General features: G+C 47.4%; 1 protein-coding gene and 1 long non-coding RNA gene across 5 annotated transcripts in view; one reads left to right on the forward strand and one right to left on the reverse strand.

Annotated features, from left to right (window-relative positions):
- SMOC2 (SPARC related modular calcium binding 2) overlaps positions 1-26,323 on the forward strand; it is a 1,417,970-nt gene that overhangs the window by 737,643 nt on the left and 654,004 nt on the right. For all 4 annotated transcript variants that reach the window (XM_078648722.1, XM_078648720.1, XM_078648721.1 and 1 more), the window contains exon 7: positions 1,185-1,259. In XM_078648722.1, the coding sequence (XP_078504848.1) occupies positions 1,185-1,259 (75 nt within the window). The remainder of the gene's footprint in view (positions 1-1,184; positions 1,260-26,323) is intronic.
- The window catches only part of LOC144763268 (uncharacterized), a 64,688-nt gene that overhangs the window by 24,129 nt on the left and 14,236 nt on the right, over positions 1-26,323 (reverse strand). The gene's annotated exons all lie outside the window — the stretch shown is intronic.

Below are 26,323 nucleotides of genomic sequence, written 5' to 3' on the forward strand. Positions count from 1 at the left end.
GGCTGTAATGCAGCCTGGATTTTGAACATGCTAAGTGTGCATGACTGTTTTGCTGGCCCTGGGCTGGCCAAAGCGTCATACGAACTTCAGAGTGCCCACCACTCCTCCCTTGCCCTGTGATCAGAGCAGCCACACCTGCCAAGCTGCCTCAGGATAAAATAAAATGATAATAACATCAAGTAATTATCATTTTATTGTTCCTTTCTTTCACTGTTTCAAAGCAGTCGGGCAACACTTCTCTGCCTTAGCGGAGGAGCCGCCACTGTAAGTATTACCACCCTATTACCAGACGAATATATGTTTTAGGGTTGAAATGGGGAATAATATGTGGTGTCTGCAGTTACTTTGGCATTTATATGATATATTTCCGAATTTCTTGTCTCTTTAGCAGGTGTAAATTTTGACCTGAAAAGCAGATGATATTACTGTACGCTGTGTTACTGGGTGTAGAATCTCTTACATTAATAAAGGGTAGGATTTCACACCAGATAAAACTTGGAAACGAGTGGTTATCAAACAAACATGCAGAAATACCACATCTCACAACCTATAATGTGTCCTAGTGGACAGACATTTTGTGTACTGGGGTTAGTGCTGCAATTATACTATGTGACATGCATGCAACTCTAGCTGTTGAAGCACTGACGAATTTTGTTGCAGTAACTATTTCAATTTTTTATTATTGCATATTTAATTTTGGCACCATCTATCTCAAGATTCCTTTGTACGACTTGTGAGAGAACATCTGCAGATCGGAGTCCTTGTGGGACTTGGCCACAGAGTCCATTTTAGAGGGAATATTAGCCTTAAAGTTTTTTCTTTCAAATTTGCATTTACACTAACCACTAATTTTGCTAGATGATTTGATTTACCTACTTTGAGAAATTAGCAGAACGGGCACTGAGCAAACTCATAGACGCACAAATGTGTTTAGAATCTTTTTGTTAGCACTGGAACCGCGCCCTGAATTGTTAACCAGCATAACTCTAAACATTTGGCCCAATCATTTCTTGCTGAAAAAATGTCGAAGGAAGTTCTGTGATCGATTCGCAGCCTGCTCTGTAGAATCAGCATGTAATTCATTAAACAGTAGGAATTTGTGACGTCTGTGAAGAAGCACATGTTTGGTCCCTGCGTTCTTTTTCTACATGCTACTGAACATTTAATGCCATTTTACATTCCAGATCTCGCCTCGCGCTACCCAACGCTATGGACTGAGCAAGTTAAAAGCAGGCAAAACAGGACCCATAGGAATTCAGGTAAGGTTTTGAGTAACAAAAAAGCACTTTAAGCAGGGATTATAATATTAACTCAAATAAACTCTCTGGACTATATTTCTTACTACTAGCCCCACCAAGACCTCAGGGGACACAGCATGGAACATATGGAAGTAATACAACTATTAAACATCAAAAACCTCAGATGCTGTTGCTATATAAATATTAGGGGTGGGCTTTACTTGAATAATTCAACGTAGCGTAATCATGTGGAATTACCTGAAAAAACTGCGAGATTACTCTTGAATTACGTAAGGATAGTAAATCTGCATTTAGAGTTATTTCTTAGAGTAAACATTTCCCCCCAACCTGCTACCGACATTTAGCGCTATTTCCTTAGTGCAAAATGAACCCTGCATTTACATAAAAAAATTGCGCTAAGTGCAGCAAAACATAAATAAAGTAATTGCGTAGATATTGGCAATTCCATGTCAAAAAGTAACACGGAATTACCGAAAGTAATTAATTCCAGCAAACTTTATTTCCGTCAATATAGACCATAAAAAGTACAAGATAAAAACGGTTTGCACGAATAGAAACACATATCATAGAAAAATACAGGTAAAACACACATATGGAAATTGTAAATTGGCGGGATTAAAATACATCATATTAAGCACAGGGTGGGAGGATCGAGGGGTCCAGGCCTTCACCCCATCCTCACCCAGCTGCTCTGTCAATTGCCCTGTGTAAAGCCATTAGGGGCAGAAACACTACATATGCATATACAGTCTTATCAGTATATATTTACAATTCATCCCGATTCTTTATAGTTAAAACATAGAGAAAAGTAAAAAAAAGATTAAAAAGTTAAAAAAAGGGAGGCTGCATGCACTATGGGCTTTGTATCAATGTGGTGCCATGTTTACCAACCTCCTACGGATGCATGGCCGGACTGGGAACAGAAACCGGCCCTGGCAAACTGCTCAGCTGCACCCCCCCTGGGGTGAGAGGGAGGCAGCCGAGCAGTTTGCGAGGGCCGGTTTTGGACGATTTTGTTACCGGGGGCTGATATTGCCGACCCCCGGTAACAAAAACGGCCCCCCAGGGGTCCAAACCGACCCCAACCCTAGCGGCCTACCAGGGAAATGCCCGGTGCCCACTATGGTCAGTCCGGGCCTGTACGGATGTGCCACATTGAATTTAAAAAACGTGATACGGCATAGACAATGGGTGGGTGGGAGTCATATTTCAGGACTCTAAATGCCGCCACACAGTGCATTAATCCTATGTTCCTACAGAGTGTGATGAGCCAGCGCTGTCAGGCTGGTTTAAAGCCAGAAAAAAAAGAAGACATGGAGCTCTGACTCATCCCCACAGTTGCAAGCTGGGAATCCAAGGGTAATGGCTTTTGACCATTTGTTGGTAAAAGCACGAAGCAGCAAGGAACCTAGTCTGAACTGGATATATAGTTTCCTTGCAGAGGTGGGTTGAATATCATCCTGAAAGGACTCGGTACGATACTCGTCTTTAATCCTTAGGAAGTTAGCTTGCAAGTGTCCTAAGGCCGAGTCCCCCTGAACATCTGCTAATTTGAGCAACCTGTAAGCTTTTACTAATTCTGAACGTAAAGTTATCGGACACGATTCTTCAGGGTTGCTCCATAAGCTAAGTTTACCCATTCTGCAACATAGGTCCTTAACGTACACAAGCCAAGGTATTTTGTCCAGACCCGGGAGACTCAATAACTTTAGCTCTGTCTGGTAGACTGCTAGCTCCGGGGTCACTCACAGTCTGCGCCAAAATGTTAGTGGCCTACATCCAATCTCATCCACTATCAGTTCGATTCCTAGGTCCATGCGTATTGGGGTTGGGGGGTGGGGGCTTATCGGTAGGCCTAGCATTTGCCTCATAAAGTTGTTCTCGGTTTTGGTCAGTCTATCGGAGGGACGATGACCCCATAATTCCACCCCATACAATGTAGCACCGCTAGCTTGCACCTTATATATCTCCACTAAAGGGCCAGCTGGTTTGTGACAGGAGTTTCTATACATTTTTGCAAATCCCCACGCAATCTGAGCTAACTTCCCGCTTGCTTTAGCCAATTGCCGGCCCCATTCAAAAGTTTCTGACAGAGTAACACCTAGGTAGTCAAAAACTGACACCCTCTCAAGCAAGGTGGCATTTAAAGAGGGGCTTGGACGGGAGGTTTTTGCTGAGTTGAAGACTATAAATTTGGTCTTTAGTGTGTTTATGCATGCGTGGTTAATGCATTCGCGGAAACGGCCGCGTTGTAGTGGCCGTTTCCCGTTTATCTCCAGCCCCCTGTTTTTGCATAAGATGGCAAAACTATCAAGGACCCTCTGGATGCCCATGGGCACTTACTCTGGCGTAATTAAAATTCTTCCCAGGCCTAAATCTGAAGATCTTTTATTTTTCTATATTTTGCTAGCAGGAATTGGTCAGGTTGTGTCACTATTTCAGAAATCAAACAGCAATATATAATAGAAACTGAATTTTCTGGCCAATACAGTCATTTCTGGGATTCGTTTCTTTTAGAATAATTTTTAACATGGTCAGCAGCGACCTGTACCCTGCCAAAGTGGTGGGCAGGCTGCAGGTGGAAGCTTGGGGGGGATGGGGAGGGGAATAAATAAACGTACCTGATCGCGACTTCCGCTCCAATGGCCCTTCCTGCTTCTGGGACAAGCTCCCAGACTGCACTATAGCCAATCATGATGCTGCAGGAAAGCAGCATCAGGATTGACATGATAGCTATGACTTTGCGCTCCCAGGCAGACTGGGAGCCTGTGCCTCTTTTCTCCAGCCCCAGCAACACATCTGGGGCTAGCGAAAGCTTCACTACACATGATATGTTTGGCTGGCCTAAAACGGCCGGCCAAACACCTCATGCACAGTGAAAGGACAAGGGAGTGCACTATCACTCTCCCACCACAGTGTCATCCCCCTGGACCTGCCCCCAAGACACACCAGAGCCCTAGGGGCAGGTCCAGGGGGATTAAAATAAAACAGGTTAAAAAACGATTTTATAATTGTTTTATTTGCGGGTGGTAGCACTCCTCTGCCCTAATGGAGAGCGATTTTAGTTTTTTATATTAAGAGCTTGCCATTAACTCAATGCATTAATGTATTCCCCTGCCTGTAACTCTTCCAATGCCATGTCATGTTTACATAAAATAAAAACATGCCCAAGCGTCATATCCTGAAACCTACGCTCCTCAGTGTTGTAAGTACAGGGCGAGGGCAAACATTTATAGGATAGAATAATTGATGCAAGCCATTTGCTGTTTTGCCCTGTGCCCCTTTCTGTAGACAGCATGGCAAATCATGTGTACTTTACTTATCAGACAATAGAACAAGAAACCCATAACTGTTGAAACAATTAATTTCCTTCCATCATATGAGCTGAATGATGCAGTGGTCTCTCTTTATTTTTTATTTTTTTATTAATTCTTTTTATTAAATAATAGCATCAGCAAAAATCGCATTACCGAGGACACTGTCATGTAGCAAATAATACACCGGGGGGGTATAAGGATAAATGAAATCACAATTGAAAGGGAACTTCACGGGGAGGTGGGTCATATAAAGCAGCATGCCTAGGTGGCGTACAAATTTCTCCTCTGTAACAATTCCAGGGTCCCCACATCAGTGACCACTTTCGAGGGCGTCCCCTCGCAGGGTATGTCGTTTTTCCCTAAACATACACCAGTCTAAGTTGTTTTCCCACATTTCCAGAGTGGGAGGCTGTTTGGCTCCCCATAGCTGGGATATATTTCTTTTCGCTAACATGAAGCCCAAAGTAGACCATTGCGTTTGTGAGGTGTTGAGGTCGATGGGATTCCATATGTTTAGGAGGCATCTCCTCGCCTCCGGCATCAAAGAGACCCCCAAGACCCTACGCATAGTGTCATGTATTTTGCGCCAGTATGTGGTGATGTGTTCACATTCCCAGATAATGTGTAGAAATGTACCTGTAAGGCCACACCGCTGTCTACACAGTCCCTTATCAGACAGTCCCATGTGTAGAAGTCTGGGTCCCGTGACATAGACCCTGTGCAGTATCTTAAGCTGAACCAGCCTTAGTCGAGCCGGAATGGCGACCGCCCGCGGGGAAGAGACGGCTGTCTACCAGTCTTCGTCGTCCAGTTCTATCCCACCTTGCACCCACTTGTCCCTCAGCACCTCGAGGGGATCAGCCCTGTGATTAATCAGCTTCTTGTAAATCAAGGAGATAGTTTTTTCGGGGAGGTGGCCGTCAAGAATTCTATCCTCCAGAGGTGAGGCCTTCGGAGGATCAGCATCCCCAGGCAGTGCCGCATGGAGCGAATGCCGGACTTGGGCATAACGGAAATATTCGGCATTTGATAGTGCGTATTCCGCCTGCATCTCTTCAAATGATTTAATCCTCCGCTTACCCCAAATATCCTTAATGGTGGAGATCCCAATCAGGACCCACTTATCAAACCTCTTCGTCTTCCACAGCTTACCTAGCTTCTCTGAGTCCCAGAGCGGGGTGGCCATGGTCAATTTATCTCTCCAACCTAGGGAACTCGTGGCATCATGCCAGATACGTACAGTATGCTTGGTCGGCCCCGTCAAGCCCAATTTTGTCGGTCTTGAGTACAGGAGCTGCTATACCCACACCCGGGAAGAAGCCATTTATCCATGGCATAACCCGGGTCATCAACAGGACCATAGGTGCCATGATTGATCGCCGCCAGCTGGGAAGCCCAATAATATCATTTGGTATCAGGGAGGGCGATGCCCCTGTCATACCAGGGAAGTGTCAGCTTGTTTAGGGCGATACGGGGTCTGCCTTCCCAGAGTAGACTACGCTGCAAACTTTCGGCTTCACGAAAGTAGCTGGCGGGCACTGCATCCAAAGTATTTTGAAGGGCATTCAGGAAACGAGGCAGAGCCATCATTTTAAAAAGGGCTGCCTGGCCCAACAACAAAAGCGGGAGCCTCCTCCAGTTAGTGATATCACTCCTGAGTCTCTACAACGGGGGAGGAAGATTTTGGGCATATCTAGTCTTTGGGTCAAGAGAAATGAAAACCCCCAAATACTTGAAACCTTCCAAGTTGACTTGTATAGGACAATTTCGCGGAGGGACCGGGGGGGGTCCCCACTCAGCACAAACGACACTGATTTCCCCCAGTTGATTGAGGGTCCGAAATTTCTCCCAAAGGAGGCCAGGACGTCGAAAATCACACCGAGGGACTTTCGGGGAGAGGTCAGGTAGAGCAGAATATCATCTGCATATAGGGATATGCGATCCTCCGATTCAGGGGACCACCGCATGCCCCGGATAGATGTTTCCCAACGCAGCTAGGCTGCAAGAGGCTCCAGGGCCAGTGGGAAAAGGAGGGGTGATAATGGGCAGCCCTGTCGGGTACCTCGACCAAGCTGAAATGACGCTGAAACCCTGTTATTTGCCACTATTTGGGCAAGCGGTTCAGTATACAGCAAACGTACCCAACCGATAAAGTCGGGGCCGAATCCGAACTTGGCCAAGACAGCCCACAAATAGGGCCATTCAATAGTGTCAAAAGCCATGGTTGCATCAAGTGAAGCAATTACCGCTGGTTCCCATAGAGTGTGGGCTCTGGCTATCACCCCATATAATCTGCGCAGATTTAAAGCTGTGTTTCTGTGGGGCATAAAGCCCGACTGGTCTGGGTGGATCAGACCACTCACAAGTTTACCAGTCTGTTCAACAGGAGCTTGGCCAGTATCTTAGGTTCAGCGTTTAATAAAGAAATCGACCTATATGAGGCACAGTTAGTTTTAACCTTGCCCTCCTTATGAATAACGACCACTCTAGCCACTTTTTGGTCCCCAGGTAGAGCCCCCTTGTCTCTAGACTCAACATACATATCTTTTAAGTAAGGAGCCAACTTATCAGGCTTGAGCTTATAGAGTTCAACAGGGAGCCCGTTGGGGCCTGTGCCTTCCCCGATTTCAAGGAACGGATAGCTTGGGCAATCTCATCCGCCGTTAATGCACTGTTCATAAACTCCCGATCCTTGGGAGAAAGACATGGGAGCTGAATGTCTCGGAGTAGCAGCTGGGAGTCAGCCTCTGACTGAGGAGATACCGAAGTATAAACTGACTGAAAGTGGTCCGCAAACCTGTCCACAATGTTTTGTGGGTCAGTGAGCGATACTCCCTCCTCAGTGAGGAGCTCCGGGACCAGGCGGCAAGCCCAGTCTCTTTTGTCTAGCCAAACAATAAGCTTCCCTGCCTTATCCGCCAGATCATAGAGCCAGCCCTGCTGTTCTCTGCCAAGAGCCTTGGTCCTGTCAGTTACTAGTGCTTTATAGTCATGTTGTTTGAGGCTCAAGAGATGAAGTTTGGCCTATGTCACTCCCTGTTCCAACTCTCCCTCTAGCACACCAATTTCAGTCTCCAGGTCAACCACTTCCTTATTTTTTTCTTTTTTCGAGCCTGCTATCAATGAGAGTGCCTGACCCCTGATAACCGTTTTGAAAGCCTCCAACAGGGACCGGGAAGAGGACACCGACCCCTCATTATTAGTGAAGTAATTGTCTAGTGTTTTAATGAGGTCTTTGCGAATTTTGGGATTACGTAGATGCCACGGATTGATGGGGGACACCTTTCCCGCTGTACCCCGAGTTATGATCACGTGGACCCATAGAGGAGAGTGGTGTGAGATGCCCCTGGCCAAGTGTGTGAATTCAGTTATGTAGGACGCTTGTGCGGCGGGGACTAAACAGTAATCCAACCGGGAAAGGCTATTGTGTGCCCCGGAGTGGAATGTGTATTGTTTTTGATCCAAGAGAAATGGCACATCGGCAGCCGCTGCAGCCACAATGCCGCCTCCTCTACACCTTATTGCACCTTGATGGCTGAGCGCTGCAACGCACAGCCCCGATGCGGGCCCTCCGCGCTGCAGCACACCGGCAATAGCTCCGTCCGCGGACCCTTCGACGGGGCGGAGCCAATACTGTGGGCCCGGCTTCACGGCCTAGGCAGGGTCCGCCTCAAGCAGCAGCCGCAGTTCCGCAGCGCCAGCCGCCACAGATACGGGGGCTGGCGGCCCGGTCTCCGCCACCCTCCGGGCACAAGGGGTTGCAATTAGGACTAGAGGATGGTCCTTCAGGATAGTCGGATGGGCTCACCGACGACGGAGCTCACTCACTACGCGGCCATTCCAGATCGTGCTTGGCCACGCCCCGGTCTCTCTTTATTGACGTCACTTAATTATGAACATGGAACAGGAAGGGGATGGGTTCAGACTATCTTGGGCACCCTCTTTCTCAGCTTTTTCTTGATCTTCAGATCCAACCAAAAAACCATATCAGGTTGTTGATTCTTCTTTGATCTAGAATGTCACATTTGGAAATGTATTCTCCTTCTCATACAGACTTATCGAATTGTGGATCCTGTTTGAGATTAGCCTGTGATAAAATATAAAAAGCATCACTGTTTCACTCATCTTCACAAACCACTTTCTCAAATCATATAAAATGGGGGTACTCTGCACACTACAATGTATAATAATTCCTGAGGTTTCCGAACAAGACCACGAAACCAAAATACTCATTGTTAAAAGATCATGTATTTGCATGCCACAAACCACAGAAAAAAAACTGCCAGAAAAGCTGAAACTGCAGAGCAGCTATGTCACATTGAAGTATGGTCTTTTTGCATCTTAGGTTATTTAAGACCACATTTACTAAAGAATGCATGGACACTCACATGATGCAAACCAATTTTACACTGTGTGTTTCATGATTGTGCATGCCATTTTTACTAAATGTGGGCTCAAGTTTTATACCTACATGTGTTTTATTTACCATCTGTATATTCCTAAGAGTATGAAGTGATGAAGCAAGGCTGAACACTACATAAATTGAAAGGAGCAAGCGAGTGAATGACTTGCTTCAGCTGCATCATGGAAAGCCAACTATCGTTACACACAGTCCAGCATACTCAACTAGTGTATGTGTGATATCTGCTTCATGGGCCAAAATGAGAAATGAGCGCCCCCCTAACAAGTGAAACAAAAGCTTATGCTGTATCAGTTAGTTAAGACATTCCCATTGTACATCTTGTTATAAAGCACCACCTTGGTTGTGTATTGCAAGATCTGGTTCCTGGGCAGCCCTGATTGGTTCATATTCTTGTCCTCTTTCTAGGTCTCGGCTCTAGATAGCGCGCATGTGCTGTTTCAAAGGAACATGCTGAATCTACTTTGTGGGATTACAGCCCTCCCATAGGCATCCCATTTGCTGGCACCATCATGGCTCCAATATTCGTTCTCCCCATTTGTTAAGGGCATGCATTCCGCATGCCTCTTCCGGTGTTGAGCCTTCCCCGAGAGCACCAGCCAACTGCTCCTAAACATACACAGAGGCCATTTTCATCCATTGTTTCGGGACTATTTTCTTATTTCTTAAATGGGGTGACCAGTCTCACCACACGTTAAGAGTGCTGGCGTTTTCATTACTGACGAGTCCCATTTTTATTGCTCATTTTTTCAAATCCTGTGCCGCTGCCAGGCTCCTATTTGCCCCAAGCTGCACCCACAGAGGCTGCAGCCACCGCCACCTCCTCCTGTGCCGGAGACCTCCAGAGCTGCCCTCTCCCATCGTCCTAGCACCACACCTCTACACTGCTGCTGTCAGCAAGGCTGCAGCTGTCGCTCAGCTTGTTGCAGCTTATCCTGGGCTGCTGCTTTCCGGTGCTCTACTTCAGCTGCTCCCTACTGGGCAGGATCCTTGGTCGATGTTCTTCTATAATTATAAAAGGTTTAACGCAGAAGGAAGCATGGGTAGGGTGCAGACTGGGTGAGCTTGTGTATTGTTGAAGTTCCTATGTGAAACAACTTACATTACAAATAATGATTGACTTTTGCATTACCCTGATTTTATTCTGCCTTAGTTATGAATATGTAGGACCGTGTCAGGCAGAGTTCTGCACTTTGAATTACGTCGCTGCTGAAACCTCACAGAATAAACTACAGCAGCAAAAATGTAACAAGCGTGCAGTTAAAAAATCTGCAGGAAGTAGTTTGTGGCCTAGTTGTGTATTTCATTACTGGCACAATTTTTTTCAATTATTGCCAAGTATTGTAAGATGTCTTCTAGCGGAGTGCTGCATTCTGAATTACGTTGCTGCTCTGACCTCACAAATTAAACTCCAGAAGCAAGAATACAACAAACGTGCAGTTACAAATTCAGCAGGAAGTAGTTCACAGCCTAGTTGTATATTTAATTACTGGCATAATTTTTTCAATTATTGACAAGTATTTCAAAACAAGTTGGTATTGAGTACGACGTGCCCTCTCTGATCCTGCAGCTTTGTGTGAATGGTGATGTCTTCATACACTTATTTAATACATATGTCCATTCAGCTTGTAGTTTCCAGATGTACCAGACTGGTGAAACTGCCTCCCAGCAACTAATACTCGAAAGAACTAAACTTGAGGTGGATTCAGCATGATCTTAAAATTTGACACTGTATTAGCCTGTTTACTCTTTCTTTCTTAGCCTTGGATTTACTTTTACGGATCTGAGCCAGGCCTCTCTAAGTCCTCTTCCAGAGCACTCCTCCTTCACCCTCTCTGTGAGCAGACATTTTTCCGACTGCTGTCTTTTCTCCTGCGGTGATTGCACTCCAGATTTTGCTCCAACGCATTCAGGGCCAGATGTAGGTAATTCCTATTTACCGATTCTTAAATACCGACTCATACCGAATCGGTATTTAAGAGTCGGTAAATAGGAAGGAGGCAGATGTAGGTAAATAATTACCGAATCTGTAAGAGTCGGTATTTACCGATTCTGTAATTACAGAATCGGTATTTGCCATTGATTCCTATGGGCCTTGAAGCCCATAGGAATCACTGGCAAATACCGATTCTGTAATTACAGAATCGGTAAAAATACCGAATTGCCAAGGGGGACAGGGTGTCACTTTGACACCCTGTAGCACCCCAGTTTTTGCCTTGTGTGCAATGTGACAACATACATGCCCTTAGGGCATGTATGTGTGCACATGGCACTGTTTAAAAAGCAAAAAAAATGCTTTTTAAATGGTTTTCTTAATTTACCACCAACTACTAGTTGGTGGTAAATTAAGAATTCTTAAACCCTTGTAGCACTGAAAACAGTGCTACCTACATCTGAAATTACAGAATCGGTAATTTTACCAATTCGGTATTTTACCGAATCGGTAAAATTACAGATTCAGGAAAATTACCGATTCTGTAATTTTACATGCCCCTACATACCAATGTCCAAATACCGGATGTCGGAAACGGCCGAAAATCGGTATTTTCGGCCTTTTCCGACCGGTATTTGGACACCTACATCTGGCCCTCAGTCCCATGCACCTCAGGGATTTTTTTTTTTCCATCGTGTACATTAAACATTCTTCCCTTTTTACCAGGTTCTAAGCATCCACAGGGTGATCACAGGTGGATTCTGTGACCTTAAATATCTCGTCACTCTGATTGTATTTTCACACGTGACCTGATAGGAGACTATTCCAGTCTTAGACTAAAAGTGTGATTCCAAGAATGAAAACTACTCCCTTCTGGGTGATGTAGCCCTTCTCTAGTCAGTGTTTAAACATATTTGTTGGAAAATAAAGACACTTTTCATAAATGAAGTGACACCAAAGTGCAGCGTTTTATGCAAGGAACAATTTTTACAGGGCAACCAAAACTCAAATAGTGTAAACAATAAAGTGCTTCTTACACAGCCCTTATTAGGCACAACCGTTGCAGAGACCGATTGGCTATGACAATGCTTGTTTGTCCATTTTCCAATGCTGCTGATGGATGTGGCAGCTTAAACAGGGTTTTCAGCGCATCATACAGTACATTTGACATCACTTGTAAATGTTCCATCCGCATATCTTCTGCTCACTGCACTATGAGGTTACGATCTCAATAAAATGTCTGTTTACCATATTTTTAAATAATTGTCAAGAGTTGCACCACCCATGCGCCTTCCATTTGCTGTTTTTCTGCTCAGTTTTAAGTGAAATTGCACGGTCGGCAAGATATGTGTGGCATATATTGTTACCATCCTAATGTACTAAACGTAATTGTAGGAGAGTAGGGTCTGCAATCCTATGATCACCCAGATTTTTGCTTTTTGCTTCACTGGTTTACGACTTTCCCTGGCTGTGGGCCTGCTAATCAGACCCACAGCCTAGCTGTTCTCTCTACTCCAAATTGTACCCAGGTACTGAATTGGCACTGGGCCCTCTCAAGTCCCTGCACCCAGGGCTGAGGTGCACCCAGAAGTCTCCCAGGGGCTGCAGCATGTATTATGCCACCCCTGGGCTGACTAACTAAATCAGACAACTGGCTGCTTGACAGCTGGGGCAGAGTGGTGTACTCACCCTCTGCTGTAGATATAGTATTCCTATATCTAAACCTAAATGGACACACAGATCTCCTATCAGTCACTCCTATGGCAGGCCTTGACAATCCTGAAGGCAGAGTGCTTGGAATCGTGTGAGATGGTGCTCTGGCATGAGCTGAGCCTGTCTGCGGCTTTCGGGATCCATCCCTTAGCCGTTTCCATGATATCGCATACCATATACTCTTAAGTGCATTATAATCCTCGCGGTTATATGCCAACTCTGGTATCGCTTTATCAAAACATGTCGAGTAAGGTGTCATACGAATTGGAATACTAACCCCTCGCCAATTCTGGCGACGGGGTTAGCATTCCACCCTTCTAGAGGGACACGACATGTATGTAACCTGTAACCCCGGTTAAAGTCAGGCAGAGCCTTAGCTCCACAAAATGGATGCTGCCACCGAGACACAAGTCTGCCCTCCTGCTGCTGGGAGTCCTTCCCAGCCCAGGAGGCAAGGGCAAAGGGTTTCCTGCCAGGGGCGGTGCCAGCACCGTCCCAGACAGGATTTTGTGTATCCTAGGTAGGCAGGGCTTTAGAGGAAGGTGACTGCAAGTGGCACCCCGGTGCTCACTGTGTATAGGCCGGCTGAAACCAGTTCCAGGGGCACTCCAGCCCCTGGCCTGGGGAAAGCCCGCCAAAGGAGAGGGGTGTAACCACCCCCCTCCTGGTCCCACCCATAGGGCAGGACTTAGTCGCGTGCCAGCCCCTTTTTGCAGGATAAAGGTAGGACCTGGCCCCCTTCCAAATCAGATCATCTTTGAATCCTGAAACTACTTTCCACGAAAGGAACTCAAGACTTCTTCCCAAGATTCTCCCTTGTGACTAAGGAGTAGTCACCCTGCATTAGCAGGCACCAACCAAGCATCGCGGTTTGTTGCCAGTCTCTCCTTCGGATCAAGACTGCTCCAGCACGACGAGAACCGGCTTCCCTGGCACCTCTGACCTCAACCTACATCATCAGCCCAGCTGTGAACCGTGGGTGTGACGAGACCTCGAGGGACCGGCCATCTTCAGAACTGCATGACGCTTGTCCAGCACGACTCCCGAGTGACCCTCGACTGAGTGCTTTGGGCTAAGAGAAGCCCCGACCCTGAGCAGCTCCAGCACCGAAGTTCAGCCCCCCTGCATCCACGAGATCTGCGTGGGGCCCTTCTGCTCTTTGCTGCCAACCGCGTTGTCCAGGTCGCTTGCCCGTTGGCTAGTGGCCCTCTCACGACGCTCCACGACGACCACTACTGCTGGTCTGGTTGCTCCAGACTAGCCCTTGCTCCCCTCCAACAGAGGAGCACCCTGGACCCTCGTGGTCCACTCAAGACGCCATTTTAGGTCCACCGCGTGGGCCTTGCATTTGCCAAGACTTGTTGCCCAAATCCTGGGTCCAGCGACGTCGACAGCAAGAACCTTCGTGGGACAGCTCGCACCTCCATCTTGGTCGCCGACAACGCCTCCTGGTCCGAGAGACTGCGGAGCCCAGCAGCGCCCACTCACCTGGCTGAGGTGACTTCGTCCGGTGCCATCCTGGTGCCCACTCAAATCACTGGCTAGTGATTCAGAACTTGGTCCCCTCTGCTTACAGGGTTCTTCTTCCCTGATCCAGGCTTGGATCACTCCGAACTTTCTTCACTGGCCGCCTGCCAGCAACTCTTTCTTCAGGCTCCTGGATCTTCAACGAGGGTTTCCGACGCAACTTCAACCCTATGCAGCCGCAGCCCCTGGGCTAGGTAACCTGAGTACTCCGGTGCTCCAGCATAGTCCAACACCCTAAGTGTTCGGATCCACTCTTGTTTTCGACCCACCTAGTCGGGTTCGCCCGAGAACAGTAACTTTGCAACTGCTAGCCTCCATAGCCGCCTTACGCGTGAGAGTTCCCACTCTGCACACGACGTCCACAGGCCTCCTGCATCTAATCCCAGTGTTTAGAATTGTAGGCCTAGCGATTCCTGAGTCTAGAAAAGTATTACTTACCTGCTAGCAAGTTCGCATTCCACTTACTGTGTATATGGTTTTTCGTGCCCCTAGGGCATTTGTGTAAATTGTGCGACTTAAAGTATTTTCGTAAGAGTTTTGTTGTGTGCTTAGCTCCCTGACTCATAAAGAGTTCAGGGTAGTCTTGTTATAAATAAATATCTGTTTATTTTCATAACAACTTGTGTGGTGTCCTTTCACTTGGTGTTCAAGGGGTAATGTGATGGTAAAACAGCTGGCTTAACACGCCCTCTAGAGTCTTAGCCTTAGACTGCTCGTATCCATGCTACTAGGATAGCTGGTCTATAAGGTTGACTTACAACCAATCATCAATAAGGGTTGTTTGGACTGATACATAGTGGTCACTAGAATAGTGAGCACTGCATATCAGGCCAACTTCTCACATTGGTGAGCAGCGGTTGGGATTTGAGCTTGCTGTTGTTTTACCACACATATCCTAAGAATATCATTTGAAAGATCACATAAGTACTAAGGTACATATAACTAAGCTTAGAATACTCTGAGTTCTACTGAACCAGCTGTTGTAGCTCCTAGGGCCTAGCACACCCTAAACTACAACTCTAGCAAGGGATCAGTAGGTAAACATATAGTGTAGGTAAGTGCACCACTTACACCTCACTAGAAAAAAGCATGTCTACCCAGGGAGAGTCTACTGAGACTCCTCTTGTGGATCTTGACCCTCCACAGGTCAAATCAAGATATGCAGCTCTCAGTTTCCAGGAGATGAGACAAGTGTGTACCTCCAGGAAATTGAAACAGGGGTCTAACCCCACCATTCCCTTTCTGATAGGTCTCTTAGAGACATATGATGCGAGAAAGATTTCTCAGCTAGATGGGAATATGCCAGCCTTAGAGGGTACCACTGGGGATCCAGACCTCCACAACACTGTAAATGCAGTTGAGGAGGAGGAACCTGAGGAACTCTCTGGGGATGAGACAGACAAGGGTCTTGAGGTAGTCAGAAGGCTAACTAGGGCCAACATAGACTTGCTTGGGCTAGGATCTGGGGGACCCCCCAGTACTGACCCTAAGTAGGCCTAACCTTGGAGTTAGGAGAGATAGATCTCTTTCTAGGGACTCCAATAGATCTCTGCACTCTAATGCCTCTTCTCAGAGGAGAAGGAACTCTCCACAGAGGAGATTGACTTCCCCTCAGAGAATAGAGCATGAAGCCAGAATGAGACAGGCTGCTCTGAGGATTGAAAGGGGAGAACTTGCCCTGGCCAAAGAAAAGCTTGCCTTTGCTAGAGAGCAGCAGATGAATGGGATAGTTCCCACTGGTGGCAGCAATCTCCCAAGAGATAGAGAGAAGGCTTTAGACACTAAACACCTGACAAAAATAGTGCCCCCCTTTAAGCAAGGGGATGACATCCAGAAATGGATGGCTGCTTTGGAGAGGGCCTGCACTGTGCAGGGCATTCCCCAGAGTCAGTGGGCAGCTATACTGTGGCTCTCCTTTGATGGCAAAGGTAGAGATAAGGTCCTCACTACAAGAGTGGAGGATGCTAACAATTACCAGGTCCTGAAGAATACACTGGTTGATGGGTTTGGTTTAACCACTGAGCAGTACAGGTTGCTGTTCAGAGACACCCAGAAAACTCAGTCTCAGGACTGGTCTGACTTTGTGGATAGTTCCACTAAGGCTTTGGAGGGCTGGTTGCTGGGTAGCAAGGTTACTGATTACACAGGATTGTATAATCTGATGATGAGAGAACACATTTTAAATAACTGTCAGAACCAGTTGTTGCACCAGCACCTTGTTGATTCAGATCTGACCTCTCCCCAAGAATTGGGAAAGAAGGCAGACAAATGGGTCAGAACAAGGATCAAGCAGAACCAGAACCAGGGTGGTCAGAAGAAAGCAGACCAGAAGGGTAATACTAAGAGTGAACAAAATGACCAGAAGTCTTCAACAGGTCCCCAACAAACCAAAGAGGGTGGGGGTCAGGCTTCACAGCAGAAAAAGAAGACTCAAGAAGGCCAGTCAAAAAGGTGGTGCCAGTACTGTAAAAGTAAGTCTCACTGGTTTAGTGAGTGCACCAAAAGAGGAGGGCAAACCTCTACCACTACAGCCCCTAAGGCAACTGCACCCCCTAGTACAGTCAGTAGTGGTAGTGCACCTCCCAAGGGATTAGTTGGGTTAACCTTGGGAACTGAGGAGTCTGACAACTTAGTTGGCACACTCACTCAGGCTGTCCTTGTCTGTACAGGGGATATGGATATGTCCCCTGATGCAAGTCCCAATACTTTGGGCAAATACAGGCAGACACCTTTAATAAATGGCAAAATGGCTCAGGCCTATAGGGACACTTGTGCCAGTGTCACCATGGTGACACCTAACTTTGTGGACCCTGGACAGATCATGCCAGGTACAGATTTCCTGGTGACCAATGCCAGCAACGTCACTACCAGTCATAGTATGGCGATTGTTGCTTTCTCCTGGGGAGGGGTAAGTGGCCAAAAGAAAGTTGTGGTTAGTTCAGACCTCCCAGTGGATTGTTTGTTGGGCAATGATTTGGAGTCATCACTATGGTCAGAAGTGGAGCAGAGGACTCACATGGAAATGTTAGGCTTGCCAGCACATGTGCTTGCTGTGACTAGGTCACAGGCCAGAAGATGCCCCACTGAACAGGTGCTGGATCCTGGAAGAAAGGACCAGACACCTTCCAAGAAGAAGAGCAGTAAGGGTAAGGCTTTGCCTTCCCCCTTGCCCCAGGTTGAGGATCAAGTCTCTGAGGAGGCTGATCTGAGAGAGCTGAGGGAAACTGAGCCTAAAGAGCTTGAACTTGATCAAGTTGAGTTTCTGGGCTCAGGGGGACCCTCCAGGGAAGACCTGGGGAAGGCACAGTTAGACTGCCCTTCCCTTGAACCCCTCAGACAGCAGGCTGCTGCTGAGGCTGCAGGGAATGCCACAGGTGCCCATAGGGTATACTGGGAAGATGGACTCCTGTACTCTGAGTCAAGAGACCCCAAGCCTGGTGCAACCAGGAGGCTGGTCATCCCCTTGTCTCTGAGAGGTTTCCTTCTCACCTTGGCCCATGAGATTCCCCTTGCAGGTCACTTAGGTCAGACAAAGACTTGGGACAGACTTGTCTCACACTTTCACTGGCCCCACATGAATGAGAATACCAAGGAGTTTTGTCGCTCCTGTGTCACTTGCCAAGCCAGTGGTAAGTCAGGTGGCACAACAAAGGCCCCCCTCATACCACTACCTGTGGTGGGGGTTCCCTTTGAAAGAGTGGGGATTGACATTGTTGGTCCAATGGAACCCCAGACAGCATCAGGGCACACGTTTATACTGGTGGTGGTGGACCATGCCACCAGGTATCCTGAAGCTATTCCACTTAGGACCACTACAGCACCTGTAGTGGCAAGGGCCCTAGTTGGAGTGTTCTCCAGAGTGGGCTTCCCTAAGGAGGTTGTTTCTGACAGAGGTGCAAACTTCATGTCAGGATATCTGACTGCAATGTGGAAGGAATGTGGTGTCAACTACAAGTTCACCACACCCTATCATCCACAGTGCAATGGGCTTGTTGAGAGATTCAACAGGACCCTCAAAGGGATAATTCATGGACTACCTGAAAAGCTCAGGCGTAGATGGGATGTCCTGATACCCTGCCTCTTGTTTGCTTACAGAGAGGTCCCACAGAAGGGGGTTGGCTACAGCCCTTTTGAACTTCTGTATGGGCATCCTGTGAGAGGACCCCTGTGTTTGGTGAAGGAAGGATGGGAGAGACCTCTCAAAAAGCCTGCAACCAGCATAGTGGACTATGTACTTGGTCTCCGCTCCAGGATGGCTGAATACATGGAGAAGGCATCTAAAAACCTAGAGGCCAGCCAAGAACTCCAAAAAGCTTGGCATGACCAGAAGGCTGTCCTGACTGTATACCAGCCTGGACAGAAGGTGTGGGTACTGGGGCCAGTGGCCCCAGCAGCCCTCAAAGACAAATGGTCTGGGCCCCACACCATCATTGAGCAAAAGGGAGAGGTCACCTACCTGGTGGACCTTGGAACCCCCAGGAGCCCCCTCAGGGTGCTCCATGTGAACAGGCTCAAGGCATATGTCGACAGGAAGGACATGAGCTTGCTCATGGCCACAGATGAGGGACAGGAGGAAGAGAGTGACCCTCTCCCAGACCTGCTCACTCAGAATCCTGATGATGGATCAGTGGATGGTGTTGTCTTTTGTGGCAGCCTCTCTGAACATCAGCAACAGGATTGCAGGCAAGTTCTGCAATCCTTCAGACATATGTTCTCTCTGACACCCAGTCAAACTGATTGGTGTACCCATGAAGTGGACACTGGAGACAGTCTGCCTGTCAAGAGTAAAATCTACAGACAGCCTGATCATGTCAGAGACTGCATCAAAACAGAAGTGCAGAAAATGTTGGAGTTGGGAGTCATTGAGCCCTCAGATAGCCCTTGGGCTAGCCCAGTAGTTCTAGTGCCAAAGCCTCACACCCAGGGTGGTAAGAGAGAGATGAGGTTTTGCGTAGACTACAGAGGCCTCAATGCAGTCACTAAGACTGATGCCCACCCAATACCAAGGGCAGATGAACTTATAGATAGATTGGCTTCTGCCAACTACTTAAGCACATTTGACCTGACAGCTGGGTATTGGCAAATCAGGTTAGCTGAGGAAGCCAGGCCCAAGACAGCATTTTCTACCCCTGGTGGACATTATCAGTTTGTGGTAATGCCCTTTGGGTTGAAAAATGCACCTGCCACCTTCCAAAGGCTGGTGAATCAAGTTCTCACTGGGATGGATGACTTCTGTGCAGCATATCTGGACGATATTGCTGTCTTTAGCTCCACCTGGGAGGATCACCTGGTCCACCTGAGGAAAGTGTTAGAGGCCCTGCAAAAGGCAGGCCTCACTATCAAGGCCACTAAGTGCCAGATAGGGCAGACACAGGTTGTATACCTGGGCCACCTTGTAGGTGGAGGCCAGGTTCAGCCACTGGAGAGTAAGATACAGGCCATCAAGGACTGGGCTCCTCCAATCACCCAGACTCAGGTTCGAGCTTTCTTGGGCCTGACTGGGTACTATAGGAAATTTGTCAGAAATTATGGGTCCATAGCCCCTTAATGACCTGACAAGTAAAAAGATGCCAAAGAAAGTTCAGTGGACAGCAAGCTGTCAGAAAGCATTCGATGACCTAAAGCAGGCCATGTGCACAGCACCTATCCTAAAGAGTCCAGACTTCTCCAAACCATTCATTGTCCAAACAGATGCTTCTGAGTTGGGTGTGGGAGCTGTTCTATCTCAGCTGAATTTTGATGGCAACGACCAGCCAATTGCTTTCATTAGCAGAAGGCTGACCCCCAGAGAGAAAAATTGGTCAGCTATTGAGAGGGAGGCCTTTGCTGTGGTATGGGCCCTGAAGAAGTTGAGGTCCTACTTGTTTGGAACTCACTTCACAGTTCAGACCGACCATAAGCCCCTCTTATGGCTAAGTCAGATGAAGGGTGAAAACCCCAAACTACTTAGGTGGTCCATTTCCCTACAGGGGATGGATTTTACAGTGGAGCACAGACCTGGTACTGATCATGGCAATGCTGATGGGCTCTCCAGGTATTTCCACTTAAAGCAAGAAGACTCACCTGGTCAAGGTTAGTTTATTGTCCCAAAGTTTGGGGGGGGGGGTCATGTAGGAGAGTAGGGTCTGCAATCCTATGATCACCCAGATTTTTGCTTTTTGCTTCACTGGTTTACGACTTTCCCTGGCTGTGGGCCTGCTAATCAGACCCACAGCCTAGCTGTTCTCTCTACTCCAAATTGTACCCAGGTACTGAATTGGCACTGGGCCCTCTCAAGTCCCTGTACCCAGGGCTGAGGTGCACCCAGAAGTCTCCCAGGGGCTGCAGCATGTATTATGCCACCCCTGGGCTGACTAACTAAATCAGACACAACTGGCTGCTTGACAGCTGGGGCAGAGTGGTGTACTCACCCTCTGCTGTAGATATAGTATTCCTATATCTAAACCTAAATGGACACACAGATCTCCTATCAGTCACTCCTATGGCAGGCCTTGACAATCCTGAAGGCAGAGTGCTTGGAATCGTGTGAGATGGTGCTCTGGCATGAGCTGAGCCTGTCTGCGGCTTTCGGGATCCATCCCTTAGCCGTTTCCATGATATCGCATACCATATACTCTTAAGTGCATTATAATCCTCGCGGTTATATGCCAACTCTGGTATCGCTTTATCAAAACATGTCGAGTAAGGTGTCATACGAATTGGAATACTAACCCCTCGCCAATTCTGGCGACGGGGTTAGCATTCCACCCTTCTAGAGGGACACGACATGTATGTAACCTGTAACCCCGGTTAAAGTCAGACAGAGCCTTAGCTCCACAAAATGGATGCTGCCACCGAGACACAAGTCTGCCCTCCTGCTGCTGGGAGTCCTCCCAGCCCAGGAGGCAAGGACAAAGGGTTTCCTGCCAGGGGCGGTGCCAGCACCGTCCCAGACAGGATTTTGTGTATCCTAGGTAGGCACGGCTTTAGAGGAAGGTGACTGCAAGTGGCACCCCGGTGCTCATTGTGCATAGGCCGGCTGAAACCAGTTCCAGGGGCACTCCAGCCCCTGGCCTGGGGAAAGCCCGCCAAAGGAGAGGGGTGTAACCACCCCCCTCCTGGTCCCACCCATAGGGCAGGACTTAGTCGCGTGCCAGCCCCTTTTTGCAGGATAAAGGTAGGACCTGGCCCCCTTCCAAATCAGATCATCTTTGAATCCTGAAACTACTTTCCACGAAAGGAACTCAAGACTTCTTCCCAAGATTCTCCCTTGTGACTAAGGAGTAGTCACCCTGCAGCAGCAGGCACCAACCAAGCATCGCGGTTTGTTGCCAGTCTCTCCTTCGGATCAAGACTGCTCCAGCACGACGAGAACCGGCTTCCCTGGCACCTCTGACCTCAACCTACATCATCAGCCCAGCTGTGAACCTTGGGTGTGACGAGACCTCGAGGGACCGGCCATCTTCAGAACTGCACGACGCTTGTCCAGCACGACTCCCGAGTGACCCTCGACTGAGTGCTTTGGGGTAAGAGAAGCCCCGACCCTGAGCAGCTCCAGCACCGAAGTTCAGCCCCCCTGCATCCACGAGTTCTGCGTGGGGCCCTTCTGCTCTTTGCTGCCAACCGCGTTGTCCAGGTCGCTTGCCCGTTGGCTAGTGGCCCTCTAACGACGCTCCACGATGACCACTACTGCTGGTCTGGTTGCTCCAGACTAGCCCTTGCTCCCCTCCAACAGAGGAGCACCCTGGACCCTCCTGGTCCACTCAAGACGCCATTTGAGGTCCACCGCGTGGGCCTTGCATTTGCCAAGACTTGTTGCCCAAATCCTGGGTCCAGCGATGTCGACAGCAAGAACCTTCGTGGGACAGCTCGCACCTCAATCCTGGTCGCCGACAACACCTCCTGGTCCGAGAGACTGCAGAGCCCAGCAGCGCCCACTCACCTGGCTGAGGTGACTTCGTCCGGTGCCATCCTGGTGCCCACTCAAATCACTGGCTAGTGATTCAGAACTTGGTCCCCTCTGCTTACAGGGTTCTTCTTCCTTGGATCACTCCGAACTTTCTTCACTGGCCGCCTGCCAGCAACTCTTTCTTCAGGCTCCTGGATCTTCAACGAGGGTTTCCGACGCAACTTCAACCCTATGCAGCCGCAGCCCCTGGGCTAGGTAACCTGAGTACTCCGGTGCTCCAGCATAGTCCAACACCCTAAGTGTTCGGATCCACTCTTGTTTTCGACCCACCTAGTCGGGTTCGCCCGAGAACAGTAACTTTGCAACTGCTAGCCTCCATAGACTTTTTCCCGCCTTACGCGTGAGAGTTCCCACTCTGCACACGACGTCCACAGGCCTCCTGCATCTAATCCCAGTGTTTAGAATTGTAGGCCTAGCGATTCCTGAGTCTAGAAAAGTATTACTTACCTGCTAGCAAGTTCGCATTCCACTTACTGTGTATATGGTTTTTCGTGCCCCTAGGGCATTTGTGTAAATTGTGCGACTTAAAGTATTTTCGTAAGAGTTTTGTTGTGTGCTTAGCTCCCTGACTCATAAAGAGTTCAGGGTAGTCTTGTTATAAATAAATATCTGTTTATTTTCATAACAACTTGTGTGGTGTCCTTTCACTTGGTGTTCAAGGGGTAATGTGATGGTACAACAGCTGGCTTAACACGCCCTCTAGAGTCTTAGCCTTAGACTGCTCGTATCCATGCTACTAGGATAGCTGGTCTATAAGGTTGACTTACAACCAATCATCAATAAGGGTTGTTTGGACTGATACATAGTGGTCACTAGAATAGTGAGCACTGCATATCAGGCCAACTTCTCACAGTAATTATCTATGTGCGCCTCTCAATTGTATCATAACCACACATAGCCTCATTTTTTGCATTTTTGCTCTCTTTAATTGTATCTTTTATCATTGTAGCTCAGCTAGAAAGGTTTAAGAGGGTGCCTATCCTTGGCTAACCATAAGGCCTTCATTTCTGCTGTCTTCCGAGGCCAAATTGGCCTCTCAGGCAAGTTTTCTTCCCCGAAAAAATATTAAGATGTTGCACAGAACTAGAAATAATATCTGTATTTATCTACAATTGGTCTACTTGCAATGATTGTATGTGCCTTTTATTGAAGGGACAAGGGTTGGGCCCTCCTTCTCTGGTAGTATCATACCTAGCAAGGTTACCCTTGTTTTTAAACTGGGTAAACAGATAAACAGCTCCTGTCACTCATAGGTCAATAAACCTCCACCAAAATCTAAGCATTGCTAAAGATTTTGATCAGCTGCCAATGAAGCTGAAGTAGGAGAAGGTGGGGTCTTCCCACTTTTCTTCACTAAGGCGTCAAGCTGTTCAGAAAGAGTCAGGCCTTAGGAACAGAAAGTCTTAATTTCGGGCTCCATCCCTATCCATCTTTATTTTGCTATCATGTCACCTCCGTTTGGACCCAGCTATATGAAAATCTGTCTTGGTCTGTTCCTATCAACATATCAAATATAAATGGCATGAAAGTATTCAGGGCCAATATCTTGCAATAATGAGCCAGGCTGTCCAGGACATCACCTATCAACCTCGCTTCTTTGTTTTTACAAGGAGGGCCTGAGTTCAAGTTCACTATTTGGTCTCTGTTTGCTTACACACCCTTGCTACAATCTACTGGGGGTACTTCAGCAAAGTCATTTCTGACGGAGGTACTTCGAGCAAAGTAATTCTGCTATTGGGAAAACTATGTGAAGCACATTTGTGTGGGAGGCAGGGTTTTTCGTGCCCTCCTAAGGACAAGAACTTGAGGTGAAACAATAGAGAATGTGAAATGCCATCTTTCCTACTTACATTGAGGGAGTAGAGGCCTCTCGGGTAAAACCTGCCAAGAGAAAGCAGTTGATGTTTACCCGTTATGATATAACATTGACTGTGTGCATTTGTCTACTGTGAATGCAAAAAACTTTGTAAGTATAGGTCAATAAATTAAATATTGAAATCATAGTGTTAAAAGCAAAATGACAATTGTGAACATTACCTGCGCCATCTTGTCTGGTGGAAATTTCTATGTGCACATAAGCCATTTTGTACTCTGTTGGTAACCTTTGTTTCACCATGCCCTTACTAGTATCCCTCTTACCCTCTGACCGACCTGGTATGTGTAGTGGGGGCTATAAACTCTATTGCCACAACAAACCTCAGCTCCACTTGCTGCCACAAACTCGTTTTTCCTCTCATCTCTGTTTACAGGCAAACCCTTGGACACTCTACGTCTCACTGCACATAGTTACACAAACCGGTTCCAAATACCAAAAAGACTCTTGCAAACATGATTTATTGCACTGCAAACAGCAAGACTTGTTTTTACCAACAATGGGACCTGGTTTTATCAACAGAAAGGACTCCTAGATCTGGCCGGTCTCACATGTTTTAGACCCTGAAGCTAGGTCCAGCTGCAAGATAAGATTGTCTGTTTGACCAATGTGGGAAGAGAATTACTGTTGTGCTTGTGTGGCAACCTGCCCGGGGCGGGGACTCCAAGCTTGTGTAACCATGTTGATGAAACAAATGCATTGTGTGAAACCTGTAAAAAGCCAAAGGAGTTATCAGCAGAACACCTCCCTCAGACATCCCGGTGTCTGCAGTTGACGTGGTCTCCTCATGAGAAGTAAACCTTTTTCTTGTCTTCCAGTTTCCAGCACTTGCCTCTTTATTTTGATAAAGAACCCAAAGTGAATTAGAGGGGGATCCCTGCACCGGGCAGCATTGAGGGTCTTAGAAGACTCGCTGCCTTTTACAAATTGGCATCCAAACGTAGGGGCCCATCAGCGACGCGTGGGTCTGGTAGAGAGGTCCTGACGACAGAGTGAACGACTAAAACGATTGGGGTATACCTGCCTGAAGAAGACCCTTGTCTGGCTGCCGATCAACTGAACTTCACCGGTTCCGAACGGACCTCTTTCGAAAGACCTGAGGTCCTGACAGGGACCTTAGAGGAACGCCGCATTGATTGTTGGAGTGAGAGGACAATCAGGCGCTAGAAAGGGAAGTCAAAGAACTGTCCATACGGTCCGGGAAAGGTCGTGAAAAAACGACTTAAATTGATTGATTGATTGATTTAATAGTTTGATTTAAATACTAGTATTCCCTTTTTTTATATTGAGTTATTTGAGACATTCCCTGCTTGCAAACAGCGAAGAATAGGAATATTCTTTCTCTTTGTAGACAGCGAAGGACCGGTAGTGCAGGCTTTTTGTCTAAATTGATTGATTGAGATATTAATTTTGACCGATAAATACGTCATGCCTGTTTTCTCTCGGTTGTTTGATTGTTTTGGACCAGACCGTTTGTTAGAGGTCAGTCAGCCGGCGCCGCCGGAAGGTACCCTTAACAAGGACATGTATGTAAAGTATGGATTGCCACCGTAGCTTATAGCAAACTATGGCATAAATATACTAGGAAGGACCAGGTAAATCAGTGGTCACTGAGGGGATCTTTTGATCCTGCTAAAATAGAAACGTTAGAATTAGCTCTCCACAAAAAGAAAACTAGACCAGCCATGCTTGACAGTTTTGGTTTATGGCGAAAAGAGGCAGCTCAAAGAAAGAAAAGAGACGAAGCTAGACAAGATAAAGAAACATGAAAATCAGCTTACCAAGCCTGTAAAAGGTTAGAAGAAAAACTAAAAGAAAAGGAAATCGATAAAAAGGAACACGAATCAAAAGTATCAGGTCAATGCCCTGTTAGAACGCCCTCAAATCTTTACCCTGAGTTACCAGCAAAACAAAGAGGAGATGATGATTTATTGTTAGGTCCCCCAATTATATGCAAGTCACCCCCTTACGCCCCTACTCATCCCGTAGTACAACACCAGGACCACCAAAGTATAGCTGGAGATGGCACGATCGCCTCAGTCTCCACCGCCTCTGCTCCCACCGAGTCACTCACACCAAATGCCTCATCAAAGGATACAGTAGTAGAGGTAGGATCAAAAGTAAAAGGAGCACCCAGGGTCCCGCCATTAAGTAAAAATGAGCGAGCAGGCATTGATAAAATAGTTAAATCCTTCATAGATAGGAAGGAGACAGAAGAGTATGTAACTGACATATGCAACTCCTATGTTGAAAACCACAAACGATACTTTATTGTACGTCCCTGTTACCACACTCTTACTGCATATGAAGAGAAGTACCAAGATGTAGGGCCC

This window comes from Lissotriton helveticus, chromosome 6 (assembly GCF_964261635.1).
Source record: "Lissotriton helveticus chromosome 6, aLisHel1.1, whole genome shotgun sequence".
NCBI lineage: Eukaryota > Metazoa > Chordata > Amphibia > Caudata > Salamandridae > Lissotriton > Lissotriton helveticus.